The 21,554-nt window shown below is 40.6% G+C and overlaps 1 protein-coding gene across 1 annotated transcript in view; it reads right to left on the bottom strand.

The window, feature by feature from the left end:
- Positions 1–21,554, bottom strand: part of LOC104955866 (alpha-1,6-mannosylglycoprotein 6-beta-N-acetylglucosaminyltransferase B) — an 89,510-nt gene that overhangs the window by 2,766 nt on the left and 65,190 nt on the right. Inside the window, exons 12-16 of the mRNA XM_010783256.1 lie at positions 12,650–12,805; positions 11,542–11,688; positions 11,293–11,409; positions 8,649–8,723; positions 934–1,190 (exon numbers count right to left, since the gene is read on the bottom strand). Coding sequence (XP_010781558.1) covers positions 934–1,190; positions 8,649–8,723; positions 11,293–11,409; positions 11,542–11,688; positions 12,650–12,805 — 752 coding nt within the window. The remainder of the gene's footprint in view (positions 1–933; positions 1,191–8,648; positions 8,724–11,292; positions 11,410–11,541; positions 11,689–12,649; positions 12,806–21,554) is intronic.

The following is a 21,554-nucleotide window of genomic DNA, read 5'->3' as shown; positions in this document are numbered from 1 at the left end:
AAAAGATTTAAAAAAGCCAACGTTAATACAGTATGACAGTATGTATGGGTATACACACTATAGGTTAAGGTTTAATTATGAGACACATTCCAGACACAAAGGCAATTCAAAGTGCTTTACATAAGCATTAACACATCATATTAAAATAACTACATAAAAAAGGTGAACTACTAGGAATACAAATTGAATACACCCTAGCTGATAGAAATAAGACACTATAGACAGAATGAATATGAATATAATATAGACCAAATAAATATTATGATTAGTCTGAGTACGCTTTCGAAGATATAGCTGTACGGACAGTTTTATTAATACTGTATAATGAGTAATGCACCTTTAGGGACTTTTACACAGTAATATATTTATTTTATTGTTACAGTGCTGCCCCAAAACCTAAAGGAATTAGGGGAGATACGAGAGGAAACAGTAAAACTAGTGTCTTCTTCTGGATTGCATAACTTTAAACAAAAAAATGCAAATCAGCCTTAATGTTGTGGAGAGGAAAAGTTAGTTAGTTAGTCCAATTGGTTGCTTTGCAGAATGAGCATTCAAAAAGGTAATCAATAGTGTGGATGGGGCTTTCAGAAAGAACAGTTGAACTTCCATTTTCTATTTAAAGAAGGCAAATGCACTACAGTGTATATCACATTGATGGGTGTAAAGTTGACATGCAAATGTATATCCATAAGATTCCAGATTGGTGACAAATCTTTGTATTGAAAACAGCGTGTGTGTGTGTGTTGGCATCACTTCCCTTCATTTCAGCATTTTAAAGAGTCAACTATTATGTCTAAAAATGATTATTTTCCTCTGACACTTAAATCTCAGTGTTATCTTTCCACTGCCATGCATCGATAGCAGCAAATGAAACGATAAAAACAGTTCTGGGCCAAATGGTGAGTCAATTATCCCAATGAAGAAACAACTTACGCGCTGAAGGCCTCCTTAATGTTAATGAAGCGATACAAGGCAGGTTCACAGATGAGCTCTGCGCCCTGGCACGCCTCCACACAGGACTCTCCTTCCAGAGAAGCCAGCAGGCGCAGCGCACTGAGGGGCGGCCAGGATGTGTAGGAGCTGGCGTTGGAGGCCCAGGTTAGGATGCTGGAGTTAGGCAGCAGGACGAAAGGACTGCTCAGCCAAGACGAGTTTACAGGAGGAAAGGGAGCTTCGGGGGAACAAAAGTCCTGCAGGAGCAAAGATAGAGTGACCCAGATCAGTCATTTGCTCAGTGTTGTATAAGTGTAGCAGGAATGTGTCCTAAAATACTTCCTGTTAGCTTTAAAGTCAATGTTTTTTGTGAAAGGTTTTGGTTGGATCCCTGAAGCTCCATGGTTAACACAAGCTTATGAGATTTCAGATTTTGTTCTACAACATCAAATATGTCAGTCAATAATAGTGCAAATGCTAACAATTGAGAATACTAAACGTCATCCAACCGTGTCCGCATTTAGCTTAGCGGTTTATAACCTAACATTAGCTTTTGACTTATGCAGATTGCATTTACGCTTCAACTATTATAAAGAGGTGTTATTATGTGGCGACTCTGCTGCTGAACAAAGTATCATTCACTACGTTCCAGAGAGAGAAAATCCCATTGGCTTTTTGTCAAGAGAGCCTTTGCAATGTTAACTTCAGGGTCGGCCTACAGAAATACATCATCCCTGCTCCACTCTATTGCTAACACTTTGCCCTGTCAGCTAAAATAAACTCAGATCAGTGACAAATCATACATTCAGCTCTGCAATAGCTAAGCGGAGGAAATAATAACAAACATTCGGATACAAAGATGCTTATCAGAGCTGACACGCCCTCGTCAATCTTCCAGGAAATGATATGAATGCAGGCATGCCAACCAATAACAAGTGGGGGTTGGAGGAAGAATTAGACTGCGCTGAGAGCCCTGATTATATTTCCCCTCCAGCTGGGGCTATTCATAAAACCCAGGTAATAATATTTCTCTGACATGTCCCACTGGCCTCCGGTCTCGGTATTAAACAGGCTCCCAGTGCCCGCAGGCAATAACTTGGCTTCCTATCTCTCCATCTCTGCTGCTCTCCTTATCCCACACAACATCTGTGACACACACTCACACAGCTCATCAGGAATGTAACGAGCATGGAACGAACAAGGTTGAGAGATAGAGATGGAAGAACGTAAAGATGCTACCATTTTGAATTCTTTCATTAGTTTTTTTATCAAACCAATTTATTTGATTGAGTTCATGTATTTGGTTTTGTGTGAAGGGCTTGTTAGAAAATGTACATCATTTTTTATTTTCTCTGGTAATTATGAACAAGATACTTGTGCGTATGTGATTATAGCAAGTTAAGAATGAGTGCTGTGTGTCAGTTTACATACTTCTCTTAAATGTGCTATTTGGAGAGCACAAATGCATCATTGCGGTCCACATTTTTAGTGCGGAACAAAATAGGCTACAATCAACGCCATTGACTACGTACCAGAAGTTGTGGGACCAGCTGTTATTGCCTCGGTGAAGACAGCACAATACAAAAAAGTGTGTTTTTTTCACTTTTTAATAAAATTACGACTATACTGTGAAGCCACCATTAATTGTATAAGGTTAATTTAGCAGTCTTTAATGATTTGCTACTGCTAGCGAATGTTGCTAGTTTGCTAGCTAGCTAACCAACCCAGTCCCACTGCATTTCGTGTTATAGTCACAACATTTCATCTATTGATTCGTGTTCACCAACACGATTTTCCCCTTTTTTTCGTGTCACACAGAACGATTTTAAAAGCAATGTATTTCTATTGGTAGTATATTTCGTGCCTGCACCACGTATTTTTGTCCGGTCGGGTCTCGGAAGACCGGAAGCTGTGTGGTTCATAAAAACATGTTCTTACTCAATATCAAGCCACGATTATTGATTTTATTTTAAATCGTATAATGTCTGACTTTTTGTGCCGTCAATGACGAAAATAAATGGGGCTCAGAGGCTCAGAATACTGAAATATGTATTTTTTAAATCTTTTTTTCCTTCTAATTTGTTATTCTTTTCTAAATAACACACCGTTATTTACTCAACAATAACACACAATTATCCTTGTTTTTATTTATTGGTTTAATTCTATAATATCGGGCTTTTTTGCCGTCCGTCAGGAACTGAATTTCAAAACAAAGTCACCGGAAACAGACGTAGACGGTACACACCCACTGAACTGATTACCCAAGATCCTCAGCTATGGTTGAAGCTCGGTGATTGGATGTTTTAGCCGCAATGCAAGTTGGGATATGGTGTTTATGCGATATGAAATAATTATCAACAGAATTGTGTTGCCAGGCAACAGCTTGGGGTGAAAACAGTATTTCCGGTCTCGAAGTTTGCATAGTAATCTGCAGTACTCATCAACTAAAAACATCAGTTTATCCTTGTTAATTACACAACATTGATTGGTTTAAATTGTGTAAAATGCTTTTGTGTTTTCCCCCTTCGATTCGGAGAAACAAATAGTTTTTTCTGATTTTAGGATGGCCGAAGACACTACACTACCCATAATCCTCAGTTATTGTTTGGGACTACAGTCCCTTTGCTTGACAAACCCCGTGATTAATCTTCAAGCTCTGTGATTGGATGTTGGAGATGCAGAGTGCCAAGGTTACGCTGAGCGTCAAACAGCTCTTTGAAATGGAATGAAACCACAGCAGACTATCCAAAACTGGACTCGAACGGGTATAAAGTATATTCATTCAACTACGGTGTAGTTATGCAATGATGAAAAACTTGGATCGCAGGTTCCTCAACAGTGCATTACAAGACATCTATCAATATGTGTGTATACCTCCACCATTAAACTGTCATATTCTGCACATTTCTTATACTATCTACATACATCTTATAAGAGTATACTTAATATGTATAATATCAGTTAAAACAAGTGCTTCAACATAGTTAACATTGCAGGAAAGCAATATATTAGACGTTAAGTAATTTGTAAGGCTTAATATTTATCTGTAGATACCCCCAAAGCTTTTTTCTTATTCAAAAGAAGACCTTAACCTTAAGTTTTCTTTAATGTTTAAATAAAGGTTAATTCGTTTTTCTGTTTTGCACATGCTCCTATTAATATCTTTGTACAGCCTTCACTAAACTGTTTTATTGTAGAGATCACTTACAGTATCTTCTTGATTTTTTATATTCTATAATTCTATCATTGACCTTCTACTTTCCCCTATTTTGTATGTATTTTTTTCATCAAATATAACATTCAACAAAGAAATGCAATAACGTGCTTTAACCACTAGGCGGTGCGGGTTAAAAAACTGTCAAGTTTATAGTGTTAACACAACAAATTATACTTTTTATTATTAGTGTAGGACACTTATGTATGTATAACATCTGAAGATGTGTAGTTTTATTCATGTTTTCACATAATTTGACAGGGCATTGCTATATTATTTTGTATTTAGCTTTACTTCTAAACATTAATATCTGATTTGTAAAACATCACTGACAGAAAGGCATATCCGTCATTTAATGGTAAGCTATTGAAATTCTGGTTCCATAGATGTGTCTCCCATCACCCAAAACCCCTGACTATTCTCTCAACTCAGTATTTACATTCTTTAATTCAAAGAAAATCTGTAATATCTTTAAAAACTACAAGTCCCTGTCTATCAGCTGTGCACCGTTACCTATCTACCAATTGGATCAAATATAAAAGTCAGCCGAATTAGTGTTAATACTGCAAGGAGACGTATTATGTGAAGAGAAATTGAAGATGTTGTTTAATTGTTGATATATTTATGACCCACGTCACATATTCAGTTTCGGTTGCATTTCTTCCAGTTTGTCCAGAAGTCTTCAAATCAGGGCTCCATAAATAAAGAACTACGGCAGATGTGTAATATTTAATGCAGCCGAACCGTGTATTACAATGCCGTTATGTGATGGCTTTCAAAAAGAAAAGCATGTACTCTCGGATTAAAATATTATTATTATTTTTTTTTTTATGTTTCCGATTTCATACCGCATAAACACCATATCCCAACGTGCATTGCGGCTAAAACATCCAATCACCGAGCTTCAACCATACCTGAGGATCTTGGGTAATCAGTTCAGTGGGTGTGTATCTGTTTCCGGTTCTTTTATTTTTAAATTCAGTTCCTCACGGACGGCAAAAAAGCCAGATATTATAGAATTAAACAAATAAAAACAAGGATAATTGTGTGTTATTGTTGAGTAAATAACAGTGTTTTATTTAGAAAATAATAAGAAATTAGAAGGAAAAAAATTTTTAAAAAATACAGATTTCAGTATTCTGAGGCTTTGAGCCCCATTTCTTTTCCTCACTGACGGCAAAAAATTTCCGACATTATACGATTTAGAATACAATCAATAATCGTGGCTTGATATTGAGTAAGAAAATGTTTTTATGAACCACACAGCTTCCGGTCTTCCAAGACCCGACCAGACAAAAAGACGTGTTGCAGGCACGAAACATACTACCAATAGAAATATGTTGCTTTTAAAATCGTTCTGTGTGACACGAAATGCCGTGAGACTGGGTTGAGCTAACAGCAGGGTTGGTCACTTCCTGAAAGGGCTCAGCCGCCTTGTAGGATTTAAATCAACGCTACCCAATTGAAAGTCACACACTGCCCAAGTGTTCACAGTGTAGGACATGGCAGTGTACTCAGGGAAGGATCTCAAATTAGACCCAGCAGAGGCCTTTTTAATGCTACCACTGAGTCATCATATTCAGCAAATAGGCTATCCACACATAAAGAACAAAGACAAGATCTGAAACGGGGGTCTTTTTGTTTTAAGGTGTCTCCAGCCTCACTGATGAGGTCTAGACAAGTCATTAACTGAAGTGTCTGTTTTAATCATCCATGAGACCCTTTTATTTCCTCACTTCCTGCAGTAGTTCTGCACACTTCTACAATGCTATGGATGACAAATCGACATTTTGGAAATGTTTTATCAGCAACAGCAGCAGGCTTTTTATACAGCAGATATGAACTAGTAGGACAAGTGCACTCATTACATAAATGATAGTTCTGTTATTCAAGAGTCTCAGTTAGACAGTAAGTCAGTGTGTTACCTTCAAATTGAACTTAAGACATGGAAAGTCGTGCACAGGAAAAAATAACTGTCTATGGACCGAGGCTAAAAAATGTATTAAGCAGAATTGTGCCATCACCAACTTCTTTACATTTGTTTTTTATTGACACAACAACTGCACTGCTCTGTATGGCTACCATTCACAGAGCAAATAAACACTTATTTCTCCTTACTCTGTCTATTTGTTTGAACACCAGTATGTCTGAAATGAGAAATGTCCATAAATGGTCTTTTCAAATTGTGGAATGAACCAAAACATCCTTATAAAACTAGAACGAGTGGGAAATATATACCATCATATAGAAAGTGTTTCCAGAGAAAGAGACTGAGCTGCCTTTAGAGTACATTGTATAAGGGTCAAAGTAAGACTGAAGCCCTGCCTGTGGCCGGTGGTGAGATGGAGTCATTGTGAGAGATAACGAGGACCAGAGGTTCAGTCAGGCAGTAGATAAAACGGAGAAAAAGATTTGTAAGGGAGCTTAGAAAGTAGAAAATAATATTGGAAAAGTCAGAAATGGCAAAGAAGGTTAAGAAAAGTGGAAGAAAAGAGTGGGAGGGGAGTGTGAAGTTTGACAATGTACGATTCAGAAACCGTCTCAGTCAGTCACGGCAGGATGATTGTGTGTGTGTGTGTGTGTGTGTGTGTGTGTGTGTGTGTGTGTGTGTGTGTGTGTGTGTGTGTGTGTGTGTGTGTGTGTGTACACAGTATGAGTGTGTGTGTATGACAGCCTGGGAAGAGATTGTGTGAGAGCAGAGGCTAACGCATACTTTAACCTGCCAATGCCAGACACTATACCAACCATCAAAACATGATGAATGTACCAGAGGACAACAACTCCTGTAAACAGAGAGCAATGTGTTTGTCGATATAAATGTGAGTACTTTCTCTGGATTCAGTTAAATGCACAATAACATCATATCTTGATTATTTATGAATTCCCATTTTCGGAATGTGTAAAATTATTTGGAGTCCATTTTTTATGTATGAGCATTATCATCTCTTTCATCGCACCGTCCTCGAGGAACATCATTGAGAGAAATGAGTCACCTTTCTAGTCTATTAAGCTTGCAGCTGCTGCCTGCAGAGATGTTTAATAGCTGATCCAGGAAATGGAGCAGAGGCATAAATATTACAGCTTCGCAAATGAGTAATCCCGTAAAGGGAAACTTCATAAATATATGTTTATTAGTAGAATGAAATGGACATTTGAATGCTTTAATGAAGTGAGATATTTTGCAGTTGTACATTTCCAATTGCTGTTTTTGTTCCTAAACTATTATCAGTCATTTATTGATTCAACATTTCTTGGAAAACCTTCACTTTTGATTAAAAAAAATGCAACCATCATAGTAAGCAAAGGGACAGAAGGGGAGGTGTGCATCTGTTGCAAATGCTTCACAGACACTTGAGAAAATATTGATTGGCTTAGCAACAAGGATCCAAAATGCAACTTCCCTCTCCTGTCAACAAAGAAGCTGAAACACCTCAAAACAAAGACTAACCTAATGAGCAGAGGTGTCTTCGATGTAGTGCATAGACGCTATTTATTTCTTCCCCAATTCATATGTTGAACTTGAATTGTGTTTGCTAACAACAAGGAATGTTTTTTAAATTGGAAGACTGTACAGAGTAATTGGAGAAAGAAAGCCAGGAGAGTCAGGAGTGTGTGTCACACCATTTGCACTTGAATCATGTGGTCAACACTAGAAGCTAGTCTGGCCAAGAAAAAGCTCAATTCTGGCAGAAACAACTATCTGTTTTAGAAAGGCCAAATAATCTGTGCTAGAAAAGTAGATCGATCAATACATAATTGTAATACTATTATTACAGAAAAGCACTCAAAACAAAGAATCAAATGTTCCTCCTATATGAGATCAGTTTCCACATTTGTCAGTATTTGCTAAAACATAACAGATAATTTTGGCTTTCTACTGTGCATTTGTATATTTTTGGTCTAAGACTGCCTATTAGCATTTAATCTATAATTGTGTGGTAGTGGTGACGATACGGGTCGGAAAATAATCTGACAATATTTCAGGGTATATTTAAAATAATGATAATCTTTATAATAAGACATGAGGAAAAAGTTCCCGCTCTCACCCGTGCTATATCACTCAAACACAAGCACACAAACCAGCATTTATTTTGCCTGTTATGGAACAACGTTTTTGTAGTTACGAAAAAAGGCCAGAGCAAAGCTATTTTGTAAAATTGTCTTTAATTGTATTTTATGGCACAAAACTAATTTGCAGCAATAATGATCAGCTAGTAACATTATTTTATTTCTAAGCTTTAATCGTTTTTGTAACAACTTACAGCACACCACTGGTCTATTCTTAGAGCAGCTGACTTGATGGTGTTCACTTGCAAGAGCAACAGTAGTGGAGCCAGACTAAGTAGCAGAACAATTAATCTTGTTTCTATTTCTCACAACACAAAACTGCTAACAACCTAATCTCATGGGAGGCGACCTATTACCTACAAATAACTTCTATTAAGGTTCATTTTTATGACCTCACCCAGTGTGCCTGCTGGTTTGGAGCTTAGAGACCCACCTGGTTCTGAATGTAGGCGTGCACTCTTTCCAGCATCCCCTCACAGGTGTACTCATACGGCAGGAGTGGCTCCACCTGCAAACACAGATTTGCACACTTATGAAGAGCCGGTAGGGGAGTGTGTGTGTGTGTGTGTGTGTGTGTGTGTGTGTGTGTGTGTGTGTGTGTGTGTGTGTGTGTGTGTGTGTGTGTGTGTGTGTGTGTGTGTGTGTGTGTCCACAGAAGCAAGCTGTGTAATTAAAGGATCAGAGCATCTGATAGTTAATCAAAGCTGACATATTCATTAGCGTAATTGTGAGACGGCTTATATCATGCCACAAGCCGCACATTAAAATCAATGACTTAATACATCTCAGGTGACGGCTTCAAACATTGATTTCATTATTTTTAGTGACGACGGCATCGATATGTCAAACAATGGATTAAACTGACAGCCGAGAACAGGTCATCCAGCACCGAGGGAGGCAGATGGGTTTATTTTGGGTTGCATTCTCGCTCCTTTGGGAGCCGTTATCACTGTCGCTGTTAAGGTCTGTCACTCACTGTCTGACTCTTGATGGCAGGAAATGGATTCAAACTCAATGAATCAACACTGACAAATAGCTTCTCCTCTTCTCTCTCGAGTTTTATGCTAACAGCGTCAGAACGCAGAATGGACACACACATGCACTGATGGTGTAGAAAGATGACTGCTGCTTGATGTGTTTGGATAAGGAGGATTATATTATTGTAACTACTGTCTATTGTATTTTGATGATATCAATAATTATGAAATATGTCAGGATTTTCAGTTCAGAATGTACAATGAATGTCTCCTATAGTAACTAAAATGAGATCTCATTGTTTTCTATCAGGCCACAAAAGCACTCAGGCTTTCAAATTGATAAATGGTTCCTTTAAGTGTTGTGTTCCTTTTAGCACACTGTATTACTTTATTTCATCTGAGTTTAATGAAATGTATCTGGCACTTCATCAGATATTCTGCTGTGCAGTTTGCCTTTTGGGCATCTATATATAATAGAATCTGAGCGAGAGGGAAGAAAAATGCTACATCGAGGGTGATTTGAATTCAGCAGCGGTAAACACTTTTAAAATGACTTTGCGATTTATATACCTCAACTGATTGCATTGCTCAGCCACAAATATGTGTGAGCAACAGTTATTATTTCATGGCATCATTGATGACGATAAAATGAACCTTCTGCCCCGAGGTGCAGCCGCGTCCAGAAAAAGGCAAACAAGCCCATCTGGTGGGTAAAGCCGAGCAGGTGTCTCATAGATTTAAGTGACTCTTTATCAGCTGTCTGTCTCCTCACTTCCATCATGCACTGTTGCCATTATTATCTCAGCAAACAAGCAGGCAGCTCTTGAGCTTTCTGACAGAAGAACAACTAAAACACGAGCCGCAGAACTACTAACAAACCGTATCCAAAAAACGTGTCGAGTAAACAACATTATGTGCTGAGCTTTGAATACTGGGAGTAATCTCAGAAAGAAATTAATTAAACTTAAAGCTGGGTTGCAACCTTTAAATTCAAGCACTTTCCAATTAACTTCACGCAACTCTCACTTGGCACACGGGGAACGCTCTTTGTTTTTCCCAGTTGTGTTGTCTTGTATCTGTGGCGACTTTATGCACTGGTACACTTATGCCTGTAGGTGAGCTTTCCAAGCCCCCCCCCCTCCCCAGGAGTACTCTCTCCAAGCCCTCCCTTGCATATTTTAAACTTAAATCCTTCCTCTGGTCTCATAGTTTATTTTTAATCTGGAGTATTTACTCCAGATAGCTGCAGTTTCGTCGTTTTTGTTTCTCCCATATGGAAATTACTCTGGATTACTGGTAATCACTGCCACAGGGGCGAGATAAAAGATAGGCATTCCAGCTTTAAAATTCCATAAATCATACTGAAATACTTAAGAAGTGAACCACTCCCAAATATGAAGCTAGCAGTAGATTCTCTTGGCTTGGCACAAATAATGTAAACAGAGAGAAACAGCTAGACTGTCTAAAGGTCACAAAACTAACCTGCCAGTAACTGTAATGCTCACTAGGTAAAACACTATATCTAAAATAATACAAAAAGTGACCAGGCAAACAGTGGAAGCAAGATGATCCAAAAATGTAACATGTTTATTAGCAAGACTAAGAAGTGCTAGGTGGAATTAGCCAGCAGAAGTACAGACATGAGAGTGGCACTAATCTTCTCTTCTAACTCTCTGTAAGCACATTGCGTCTTGGCACTGCGAGAGGCTTGGCTGTGGCTTGATATTGCTCTGGTGACAGATTGAGCGCAGCGTGATTGATTAATATGATGTGCTGCGGACAATGCTTTCTGCCTGTGTGGCTGGCCTTTGGAAGTCTGCCATGTAAAGCCAGGTGTGGGCACAGTTTACCTACCGAGCCGCTCAATATCTCAAGCAATTAGCAGCGTGGAAAGCGGAGAGGGAGCCAGCTAAGCATTTTGTTGAAATGCAGGCGCCATGATTAAGAGCTCTATTAAAGGCTGAGCGCTCCAAAAGTGGGTCACACCAGACTATAAAGCATAGAGGAGTATATACTATTATCATTATGCAGTGTAGAGTGTTCTCTGGAAGCTGATGATATAAGAAGACTAGGATAGTACAAACCAATAAATTAACATACATTGATCCTCATGATCTCACGGATGGTGGCCTCAAACTCCTCAGAGTTATTGAAGTCGATAGTGATGACATGCGGCCTGCCAATATACTGCTCTGCATACGGATGCTGAGAGGACACCTGAGGAGGAATAAATCACAATCACAATAAAACAACGATTGAAGTCCAGATCTGTGTGCTCAATGCATATTTAGCTAACATTGCAAGTGCCGATCATCCTCATAACCAAGATAAAGACAAGTGCCGATCTACCTTCCTGGAGGTGGGCTTCCCTCTGAAGAAGTCGTGATTGAGAGAGCTGTGAGGGGGGTTAAACTTGGGTTGTAGGAAGATGCAGCCATTGGCTATGGCCTCCAAAGGGGCGGGACCTTCGTAGGGGAATCCTAACCCAATGAACAGCTTGATGGGAACATAAAGAGAGGAAGAGATCATTAGTCTATAGAGAGGCGAAGTCCCGCCCTTCTACTTCCGACCCATGGGACCTTATTTCGGAAAAATTATGATGTTTGTCAATCTTAAAAAATAATTTCCGTGTAAAAAAAGTCACAGTTTGACGTACAACTGTTGAAATATAAGATTATGAAAAATACGCAAATAGAAAGACTACAAATCCCAGAGTCGCTTAAGTGATGTCACAATTGTTTTCCTCCACTAAGAGATGGATAAGATCTATATGGCGCTAGCTAAGATAAGATAACTTTAACAAGATGCCTGTGTGCTTAGTACCAGGTTGTTATCATACCAGCAATGGGTCTTGCTCGTTCTTTCGCTTCCCGTCTGATGAAAGGACCAGGAGTGGCTGCATCAAGATAGCTACTTAGCTAGTAGCTAGCACGTTAGTTAGCATTACAGCCTTGTCATTTTTATTAGCCTTAATATGAAGTAACATTAAGTAACCCAAAATGTTAAACAATAGGAGTAGTAGTCATATTTTGTGAACCCTTTGAAGAGTACNGTGTGTTGTTCTGCTAAACCGGAGATGTAGTTCATTCAGCGTTTCACACAAACAAATGTGGTACTTCACAGTTTTACGACAGTTTTTTTTTTACTTGCAAAATTATCTTTTAAATTGACAAACATCATATGTGTAATTCGTGGCACAATTCAAACGGGATCGAATGATAATCTTTCTCTCTCCATTGACTTCAATACATAATTTTTCCTAAATAAGGTCCCATGGAGGTCCCCCGGAAAGGGAGGGACTTCGCCTCTCTATACACTGAGCTGCTCATATCCAAGTCAACTCTTGCATAGGAAGTATTTCAACTCTACAAAGGTATATTAACTCTAACAAAGCATTTCATTTTGATCCAGAATATCTATATGCAAATATTTTCATGAAAGCCTCAGTAATGTTTACCTTGGCCTTCCTGAGCAGCTGCTGCAGCTCCTGCTGGGGCAGCAGGCCGTGGTTCTTGACGAAGGCGGGCACCTCTGGGGGACGCTGCGTCTCATAATACACCGTCCCATGGATCTCCATGTAGCGGTGCAGAATGGTCAGGAACTTTTCCTTTCCCTTCAACACATACAAGCACAATATAAATAAATATAAACACTTAAAAAGCGGCACTGTGCTTTGCAGTAGCTGCTGTATACACACCCTGCTACAAAGGTGGGAAGTGCACCACCAGATCCCCAGTAATTCAGTCATTTGGTAATTCAGTTTTAACTTAAAGGTATGTTTGGAGGTTTTATAGTAGGGTTGTATTTGGTACTCGCGCAGTGGAGTTAACGCAAACAAGCAAAACAACATATTGCTGTGTGAAGTCAAGATATTTTAGCCCTTGCCAAAGCCACCGCACAAAGCCAAGAGAGTCAATGGTCTACGACTGCCCATATTGGAACGTTTGTTTATGTTATTGTGTGAATTTGGTATTGCATAAACCAAAGTCAAGCAATAACACAAACTAAACGATGGAGGCAGGGGAATGAATGCAACATCTCCTGTTTCCAGACTGACTGCAAGGCTGAAATACATTTAGCTGGTGCCCCCATCCATAGCAATATTAATATTATGAGGCTTTTAAACTGAAGGCATGCCGACTGCCAAATTCATTGACGTTGGATATTCACCTCATACAACCCCACTCCAAAATATCAGAACTATCCATTTAAATGTTAGTTATTATGAACAGATTTCTTTATTATTAGGTCAACTGTCTCACTGGACTGCACAGACAGAATGTCTAAATACAGCTATGATTTTTATTTTATATGTTCTCGTTTTTCATGTCCTATATTGACTTTACACACTCTGGAGTTTCCCCTGCTGCCGCCAACAACACTTTGTTAAATGAATTGAAAATACACATTAGTATTCAGACAACTACACAGTTGAGAAAAGCCCAAAGGAGTTGGGAAGAGTTCATGAAAATTAGGCAAGCAGATTAAATGAGCCCAGTCTACTTTTGTTACCACTACACTCATCATGTTGCCAACTTTCCATTACCTGAGAAGTTATGCAATACTTAAATCAATGTATATCTTCTGTGTTGCCCTGTGGAGACCTTTTTAAAATCATTTCACTCACATAAAACTGAATTAGTTTATCAAATCAAAAGGTGATTCAAGGACAATGCTATGAATTATGCACAAATGCTTTCTCCTTCAAGGCGTAAATAATTTAGAAATGTCATCTGAGTATTATTCCTCATTCTTCATCTTAGACTTTTTTAATGTCTTCCAGCCTTGGATACATTTGAGATACAATTACACTTTCTTCTACTTAATTATCCCAAATCCTCTTGAGTATCAAACATTCTTGGATTAAACTGTTACGATGAATTCCAATTGTGAACAGTTTTTATAGTAAAAAACAAAGTAAGACTACTTGGGTTATTTCTTTATCTCAATATGTTTAAACGTTATTTATTCTTTATGGTAACTAACGGTCAAAGTTCATATGTTGGTGATAAATGTAGGAAGAAATGTCACATATTTTAAGCTGTAAACAATACTGATATTTGCATTGTCTTTTTTCTGAATTACCTTTAAAAATGTGGCTCTTAAAAGATGGGGTATGTGATGCGGGGCTCAGATGATTGGTCGTGCTTTTTACAGCGCTACGGCTTCCACAGATGAAATGTTTTTATGTATTTATTGTCAAAGCATTTAAGATATGCATTGCTATCGGGATGTTAAAGAGCAACTTGCAGGTTAGAGACACCAGTGAATACATGTGTAGGAAAATGATGAATACACTAGATTTTCCCAAAAATATACAGAAATATACACTACAGTGACATCTGGCGTCGTTTTAGTAAGACATTTTCACTTCGGCATAAAAAAGCCTCCGCACGTGACCTCCCGCGTGTGACGTAACATGGGGGAAACAAGGGGGAGAGCGGCCGGTCTAACGTATGAATAAACATGGATCACAATGCTAGTTTTGACACAGAAGAGGTTGAAAATATATATTCGAATGCATATGATTATAATTATGAGCCTGCTAGGCGTCCAAGAGACCAGGAGCAGCCAAGGATTAGAAAAAATAACGGCCATCGGAGAGAAATGGAGCTTTGGTGTTCGGAGAACCAGTGGAGAACAGAGCAGCTGTCTTGGTGAGTGACCGGCGTTAGCATGTTAGCTAACGTCAGTCACATCACAACATTGTAAAGTTAGCTATCATATATCAGGCTATAACTAAAGTAGCATTGATAATATAGTAACGTTACTGGCAGGACTGTTGATACTGATCCATAACAGAAACTAATGCGCAAGTATCAGACGTATCTTGCGTTACCTAATGCAACTCCACACTACGGTGCTGTGTACCGGAGGAGAGACGCGAGATACGGCTGATACTTGACGATCTGGCGGAGAAAGGTTGTGGAGCCTCCGTTGATATGCCATTGTAAATGGCTTGATGAAAAGCAGGTGTGTAGTCGGGGAGGGTGCACAACTGATTGCAGCAGGTGAGTGGAGGTTGAGCCGGGAGCCAGGAGTGAGAGCCACCACGCCCACACAAACAACACAGACAGGGGGAAACAAACAAACACAAAGGAGACGACTGGAGCAGTACAGCCACCACAGCGTTACCTAATGCAACTCCACACTATGTCTTACGGTGCCGTGTACCGGAGGGGAGAGAGAGAGAGCAGCGGAAGGGGGGGGGGGAGAGAGAAGTAATACGATTTCCTGATAAAGCTGTGGAGAGTATGTGCTGCAGGGAGGTGGATGCACAACGCACCCAGGAACGAACGCTCGCTCCGGTTCTTTTCCCGTGAGGGAAACTGTGGACTCGATGCCCTAACAGGCTTGAGTTTGTGCAACCTGCACAAAAATAAGCTCACCATGATTACAAATGGTGAAATGCAATGTAAAATTACCGAGAAAATACCAGCTCACTAAATCACAACCGCTCAAACCAACTACTACCGCGGATTGGGAAGAGAACGAGTCCGAGAAAGTTAACTCCCCCATGTGACGTAAGATGACGCGTTTGACGTATGACGTTTTAAAAAAAAAGCAGTTTTTAGTAGCAGAGCTCAAAACGGCTCCTTTTCCTCTGAATTCCTGCCCTTATGTCTTGTAAAACAGATCAAATCCTGCATTAACATTTTTAATTGTAATTTTCAGGCAAGGTTAAGCATAAATGTAGAAAAAAAAAAACCTGCAAGTTGCTCTTTGAGTGCGAGAGCTCTGCAGCTGTGAGAGTCTCTGCTTTAGAAGTTGACTTTTCCTCCTCAGCTGTTCTTTTACTGAGAGGAGTCTCTGTTCGTCGAGATAGATTAATAGGAGGGGAGTCGCCGACACGACAGTCCCGTCGCTGACCGGGGGGAAGAAGGGAACTACTGTGACTACCAACGTAAGTTGAAAAGACCAAAACACGAAAAGAACAAATAACGGTCCCCGAATGTGGCCGATTCGCTTGACCGGGTACTGCTAGACGTCAGTGGTAGGTTGAGCTCCGATTAATAAGGGTAACAAGACACGAAGTATCTCTTTGTCGGCGGCTACATACTTATACTGTGGTACGTCGATGTTTCTCCGGGAGAAGTCCTGATATCAGAAAACCCTGTTCTCGTGTAATAACGATTGTTTGTTTGCACGACTTGAATATACGAAAAAATTCGTCCTACTAGAGGTGTAACAATTGGCAGTGTGGCGATCGATTTCGCGTCCGATTACAACCCGACGAATCCTTGATGTCGTGCGCAGTGTACTGAAGTGCAGTGGTGGCGGATTCGGATTTCCGTCGGATTACAACGCCGGATATCCTCGGCTTGATGTCGTGACGCAGTGTACTGAAGTGAATTGGGTGGCTATTCGGATTTCCACCCCGATTGCAACCCCGAATATTTCCTTGAAGTCTCGTGCCAGTGTACGAAGTGCATTGGTGGGCTATTCATTTACACCGGATGCAACGCCGATATTTCCTTGATGCGGTGCCAGTGTACTGAAGTGCAGGGTGGCGACTTCGATTTCCACCGGATTACAACCGGATATTTCTTGAATGTCGTGCCGAGTGTACGTGAAGTGCCGGAGGTGGCGATTCGATTTCCCGCCCGAATTACAACGCCGATATTTTCCTTGATGTCGTGCGCGAGTGTCACTGAAGTGCGAAGTGGGTCGGCGATTCGATTTCCGGACCGGATTACAACGCCGATATTTCCTTGATGTCGTGCACCAGTGGCTACTGAAGTGCAGGTGCGATTCGATTTCCACGCGGATTACACCCGATATTTCCTTGATGTAGTGCCAGTGTACCCCCGAAGTGCGAGTGGTGGCGGGTTCGATTTCCGACCGGGATTACAACGCCGAATATTTCCTTGATGTCGTGCCAGTGCTACTGAAGTGCGAGTGGGTGACGAATTCGATTTTCCGACCCCGGATTACAACCCCCGTATATTTCGCTTATGTCGGGTGACCAGTGCTACTGGAGTGCAGTGGTGGCCGATCGTATTTCCGGGCCGATTACAACCGCCGGCACCTACTGCCAAATCAGAAGAGTAAATCTGTGACATTCCGTTGGTGACAAAAAAAATTATAGTGGTCACCGCCCCATAAAAAGACTGCGGTAAACTAAAGCAATCCTGTTTTACAAATTGTTTAGAAAGTCGACCATAAATTGGACTCTGGAAACTACGAAGTTGGTTTTTTGTAAAGTTTGATGCTCTGTTCTCCTGTCCCTTCGATCATTTTAGACTTAAATACAAGGTACTGAGCTATGGAAGTCGTGCGCATAAGTATTTTCATGTAGTAGGACGTGAGAATCTTCTAGTAGAGCCCAGGCGAAAAGACACGACAGGAATCGTTTTGTAGCCCCCTGAACGACACGATGACGACTCCTAAGCCGTAAGGACGACAAAACCAACAACCACAGTAAATTACGAACGACATACTCTCAATAAGTGACATTCCGCCTATTGTACGACCGGAAAGAAAGATATTCTAATAGATAAATATGGTCGAAACATATTATATAAAGACAGACACACGATAACATGACATCTTTCAATCACAACCTACACAAACGAACAGAAAAGACCTATACACGACAAGCACACACCTACCTGAAAAATAAGAAGACCGGTCATATATACTAAATTAGAGAAGGGGAACCTGGTAACGGGTTTATTGACCTCGATATACACCTTTACAGTGTCATAATGAACGTATTTACATATGTGGTGTACAGAGAAGGATATAAATTACGGAGTTACACTCAGAAAATAGACATAAAATTATAGACACTTCAAAACCATCACAACGACCAGACAAACGAATCAATTAGAGAGAGAGAACATACGCTAGATAACATAATCAGTCCAATGTTTATCATATCGAAGAATTCAGAGTTGATATTAATATACACACACAAATTACGAGAGACAGTTTAAACACATTACAGAAAAACTCTATAAGGTGAGACCGCATTGCGCAGGGTAATCTGTCGTTTACCAGACGTCTGTATAGGTATTTCTTTTTGCTTTTATTTTCCTGTTCCCCAGTATAGCAGATGTCCACTAACTGTCCACCCCTACTCAGAAAACCCTCAATTACGGTGACGATCGGTTTTACTTAATTCTCCCGGTCTTAGGAGAGTCTAACGGGTGAAACGCTTACCAGTTTCGTCATTACGTTTACGTCCGGTATTACTGGGGGGGGGGTGTGGACGAGTTATTATCTATACAAATCGGAAAAGTCTTTACCCGAGAAATACGTGTTCGCGATAGTAAAATTAAAAAGGGAACTTCGTGCCTGCTCGCAAACAGTGGACCCGACTACCCGTGAAGACGACACAGTATAAGGGCCACGGTGTCTACGACTGCACAGTGAGGGCGGTCCACCCGACTCGTGGTAACGTAGACGTCGACATAACTCGGGTACCTATCGAGATTAATCCGCCAGCCAAACTTTGTGTTAGGTTGTGACCTTTTCCTACGGCTCTCTCTTGTCTCGTCTCTGTCTTCGGAAAGTCCTGTAGTTGGTCCGGCTGTCTTAATTATGAACGACCTCGATGTTATAAAAATTTTCCGACGAATTGCGCCGGTTCTGTTGTTATTTTTTGCCATTGTAATCGGACGAAAGTGTGGTTCATGAACGGCCATGAATCACGGTCAGTGAAATCACCGGTCGGTTGAATCACGGTTCGTGCAATCATGGGGGTACCTATAAATTCCATGTCCTAGCGGCAAGTGTGGCGGGGCTTATTCAGGGGACCTCCCTTCTAATGCGTTCTACTTCCCCGGGCGGGGACTGCAGTGATTAAGAAGAAGCAAACCCCAAATGACCGTCCGGCGGTTGGTGAAGTCCCAATATGACCGGAGGGCTCTCAGGGGCAGGCCTTTCAGGGGCGCTTCAACCCCTGACCGAAGTCATCTTCGGGACGACGCGCTGAGGGTCGGTCGAAGATGACTTCGGAAAGGCTCCATTTAGCGGTCTTGCGGCGTGTGGAGGAGTAAGAGGTGGTACAAAAAAAACACAAAGGTATTTCAAATCAGAAGAGGCAACCAGTGCCTCCGATTACGATTATTACGGACTTAACGGGTCGTAGTAGTTACCGGGGCCGAAGTGGTTTGAAAAGGTCTCCGACAAAATGCGCAGCACGCACCCAAACGTTACAGCCGGGTCCGGTTAGTTTTAACCATGAAAAAAGGAGTCTATCATGGTGGAGAGATCGTCACCCCTGTTTTTTACCCCCCAACATTTTCGAAGAGCCGTTTGATTCAAGAGAAAAGCCGAAAACGACTTTTCGTTTTTTTTTAATTCCCCCAATGATTGCGCTTGATTTGCCGCTTTTCACGAAGCGGCGACACTTGCGCCGGATACCATTTTCTCTTTGTCCTATTGACATCTTTTTATTCTAGTTGTTAAAGGAGAGGGGGAAGAGGAATTTAGAGATAAAACACCACATAACAGGACTACCATCTCATATCTCTTCTTGAACTGAGCACGGAGTATCCCGGAAAAGGAGCCGTGGAGTACACAAAGGCATAGCAGTTACACATCAATACAGTCGGTTGACAAAACCACCAGTTTGCGAAAACTCTACAGGGCGGGGAATACGGTTAGTCATCTACCCTCCCATAACGGTATCCTCCAATCACTGTATAACAAGACCCTACATTTGTTTACCTCGGTTACCTGCCCACACCATCTCTTTGCACCTTATAATCGGAAACGTCTGGTAAAAATAGTACGGTAGTTGTTTGTGTCCATTTCCAACTATATTGTAGTAGGTTGTTTTCTGTACAACGGAGAACTCAAGGATACTCTACCTCACACCAACCTCTGCTATGTTATTTGTTCTTTTTACGAACTATTTTACGTCTCGAGTTTGTAAAGTGAATTTCAGTAAGTTGACTATTTTCTACAGGAAGACCGTCGCTAGAATCCTTGTCGCAGCAGTATTTTTCGTGGTATTCCTTTTATATAATTATCCTCAAGCTGTATATTTGTCTAGTGGTGTCCTTTCTGGCACTGGAGCCAGTAAAGGCAAGAGTTATTCGAATATTTCAATGTATTGTCTGAATTTTATAGGACTATTTTCACTGGATCAAGTTATTGACAGTAACTCTACAACATAAATCAATCTAATCACACCGTTTTACACGCACGGGTCAGAAAACTATACCCTGTAGTTCTTCATAAGTTGTGTAGTCTGTGTTCGAAATAAAACATGAACTAAGTTCAATGTTGTGTAAACTTAGAACATGTTTCATACAAACCTCCTTTGTCGCCAATGTTCATACTTTTCTACCTTTGGATCGGATCACAAAAGTTTTTAATTTCCCACACCCCTATACATCCCGACTTATGGATTGGAGGTAAATATTAATTGCAGTACAGTCTTTATTTGTGGGTAACCTGAGGATCATGTGTATGTAAAAAAATTCTAATAATATTAAAGAACGCATGGGGGAAATAACTAATTTTGTCTGCCTTCTACCTTTGATATAAAACAAGGGCAAGTTCTCCCTTTAGGAGGTCGTAAATATAAAGAAGAGGACGTACGACTCACTAATACCATTATTCCATTTATATGGGTCTTTCGTAAAGTATTCTTGCAATTAAACTACTCACTATAAAATAATTCAGACCTTTTAGTTTTGAACCGACAGGTTTCTGAACAGCTAATACTTACAGCTTATTCAGAAGTTCACCACTGACTTTTGGATTCATCCGATAGTCTGTGAAATGGTTATTACTTAGATTAATTAGTAAGTGTATTAATTTTTACATAAGTTTCAGACTGCAACATGTCGTACGTATTGTAAGATGACGTTAGTACCTTGCGTGTTGTGTAAATGTAGTAGGTTACGTTTGTGTAATTGTACATCCGGATGCGTTGAGACGGTATCAATGTGTAATGTGTGTGGACGGATGAGACCTCCACTCGGTCCAGTCGTTCTACTCTCCCCTTTCAATTCCTCTGCTACTGTTCTCTTCCTGAGAGATATTAAAAAACCTCGCAGTCTCCTCCCCTTGCTCGGTTCAACTCGAAGAAAGGGACTCCCTCTCTAGGGGCTCCACCGCTTGTTGTTTTCCGAAAGATAAGATAATCCGCCACCACCGCTTCAGCTATCCTCCAACCGACCGTTAGACCTTCCAGTGGTCAAGTTCAGGGCCGTTCCTGGTTCACGATGGCTCCACAGGGACTCGTTCCGTGGCAAGGGATGTGACGAGGGGCCGCGGCAAGTTTACGTGTGAGACAGGATTGTGATCCCTACCAGTTTACGTCTCTTTGTTAAAGGGGTGTCCCTAATTATTTTCAGTGTAGAATACACCATCAGGCTTCTTTCGACGTCTCACGTAGACGC

The sequence above is a fragment of the Notothenia coriiceps genome, unplaced genomic scaffold (assembly GCF_000735185.1).
Source record: "Notothenia coriiceps isolate Sejong01 unplaced genomic scaffold, NC01 NC01_scaffold00024894, whole genome shotgun sequence".
Taxonomy (NCBI): Eukaryota; Metazoa; Chordata; class Actinopteri; order Perciformes; family Nototheniidae; genus Notothenia; species Notothenia coriiceps.
The sequence above is the reverse complement of the archived record's forward strand: the minus strand, read 5'-3'. Positions and strand labels throughout refer to the sequence as shown.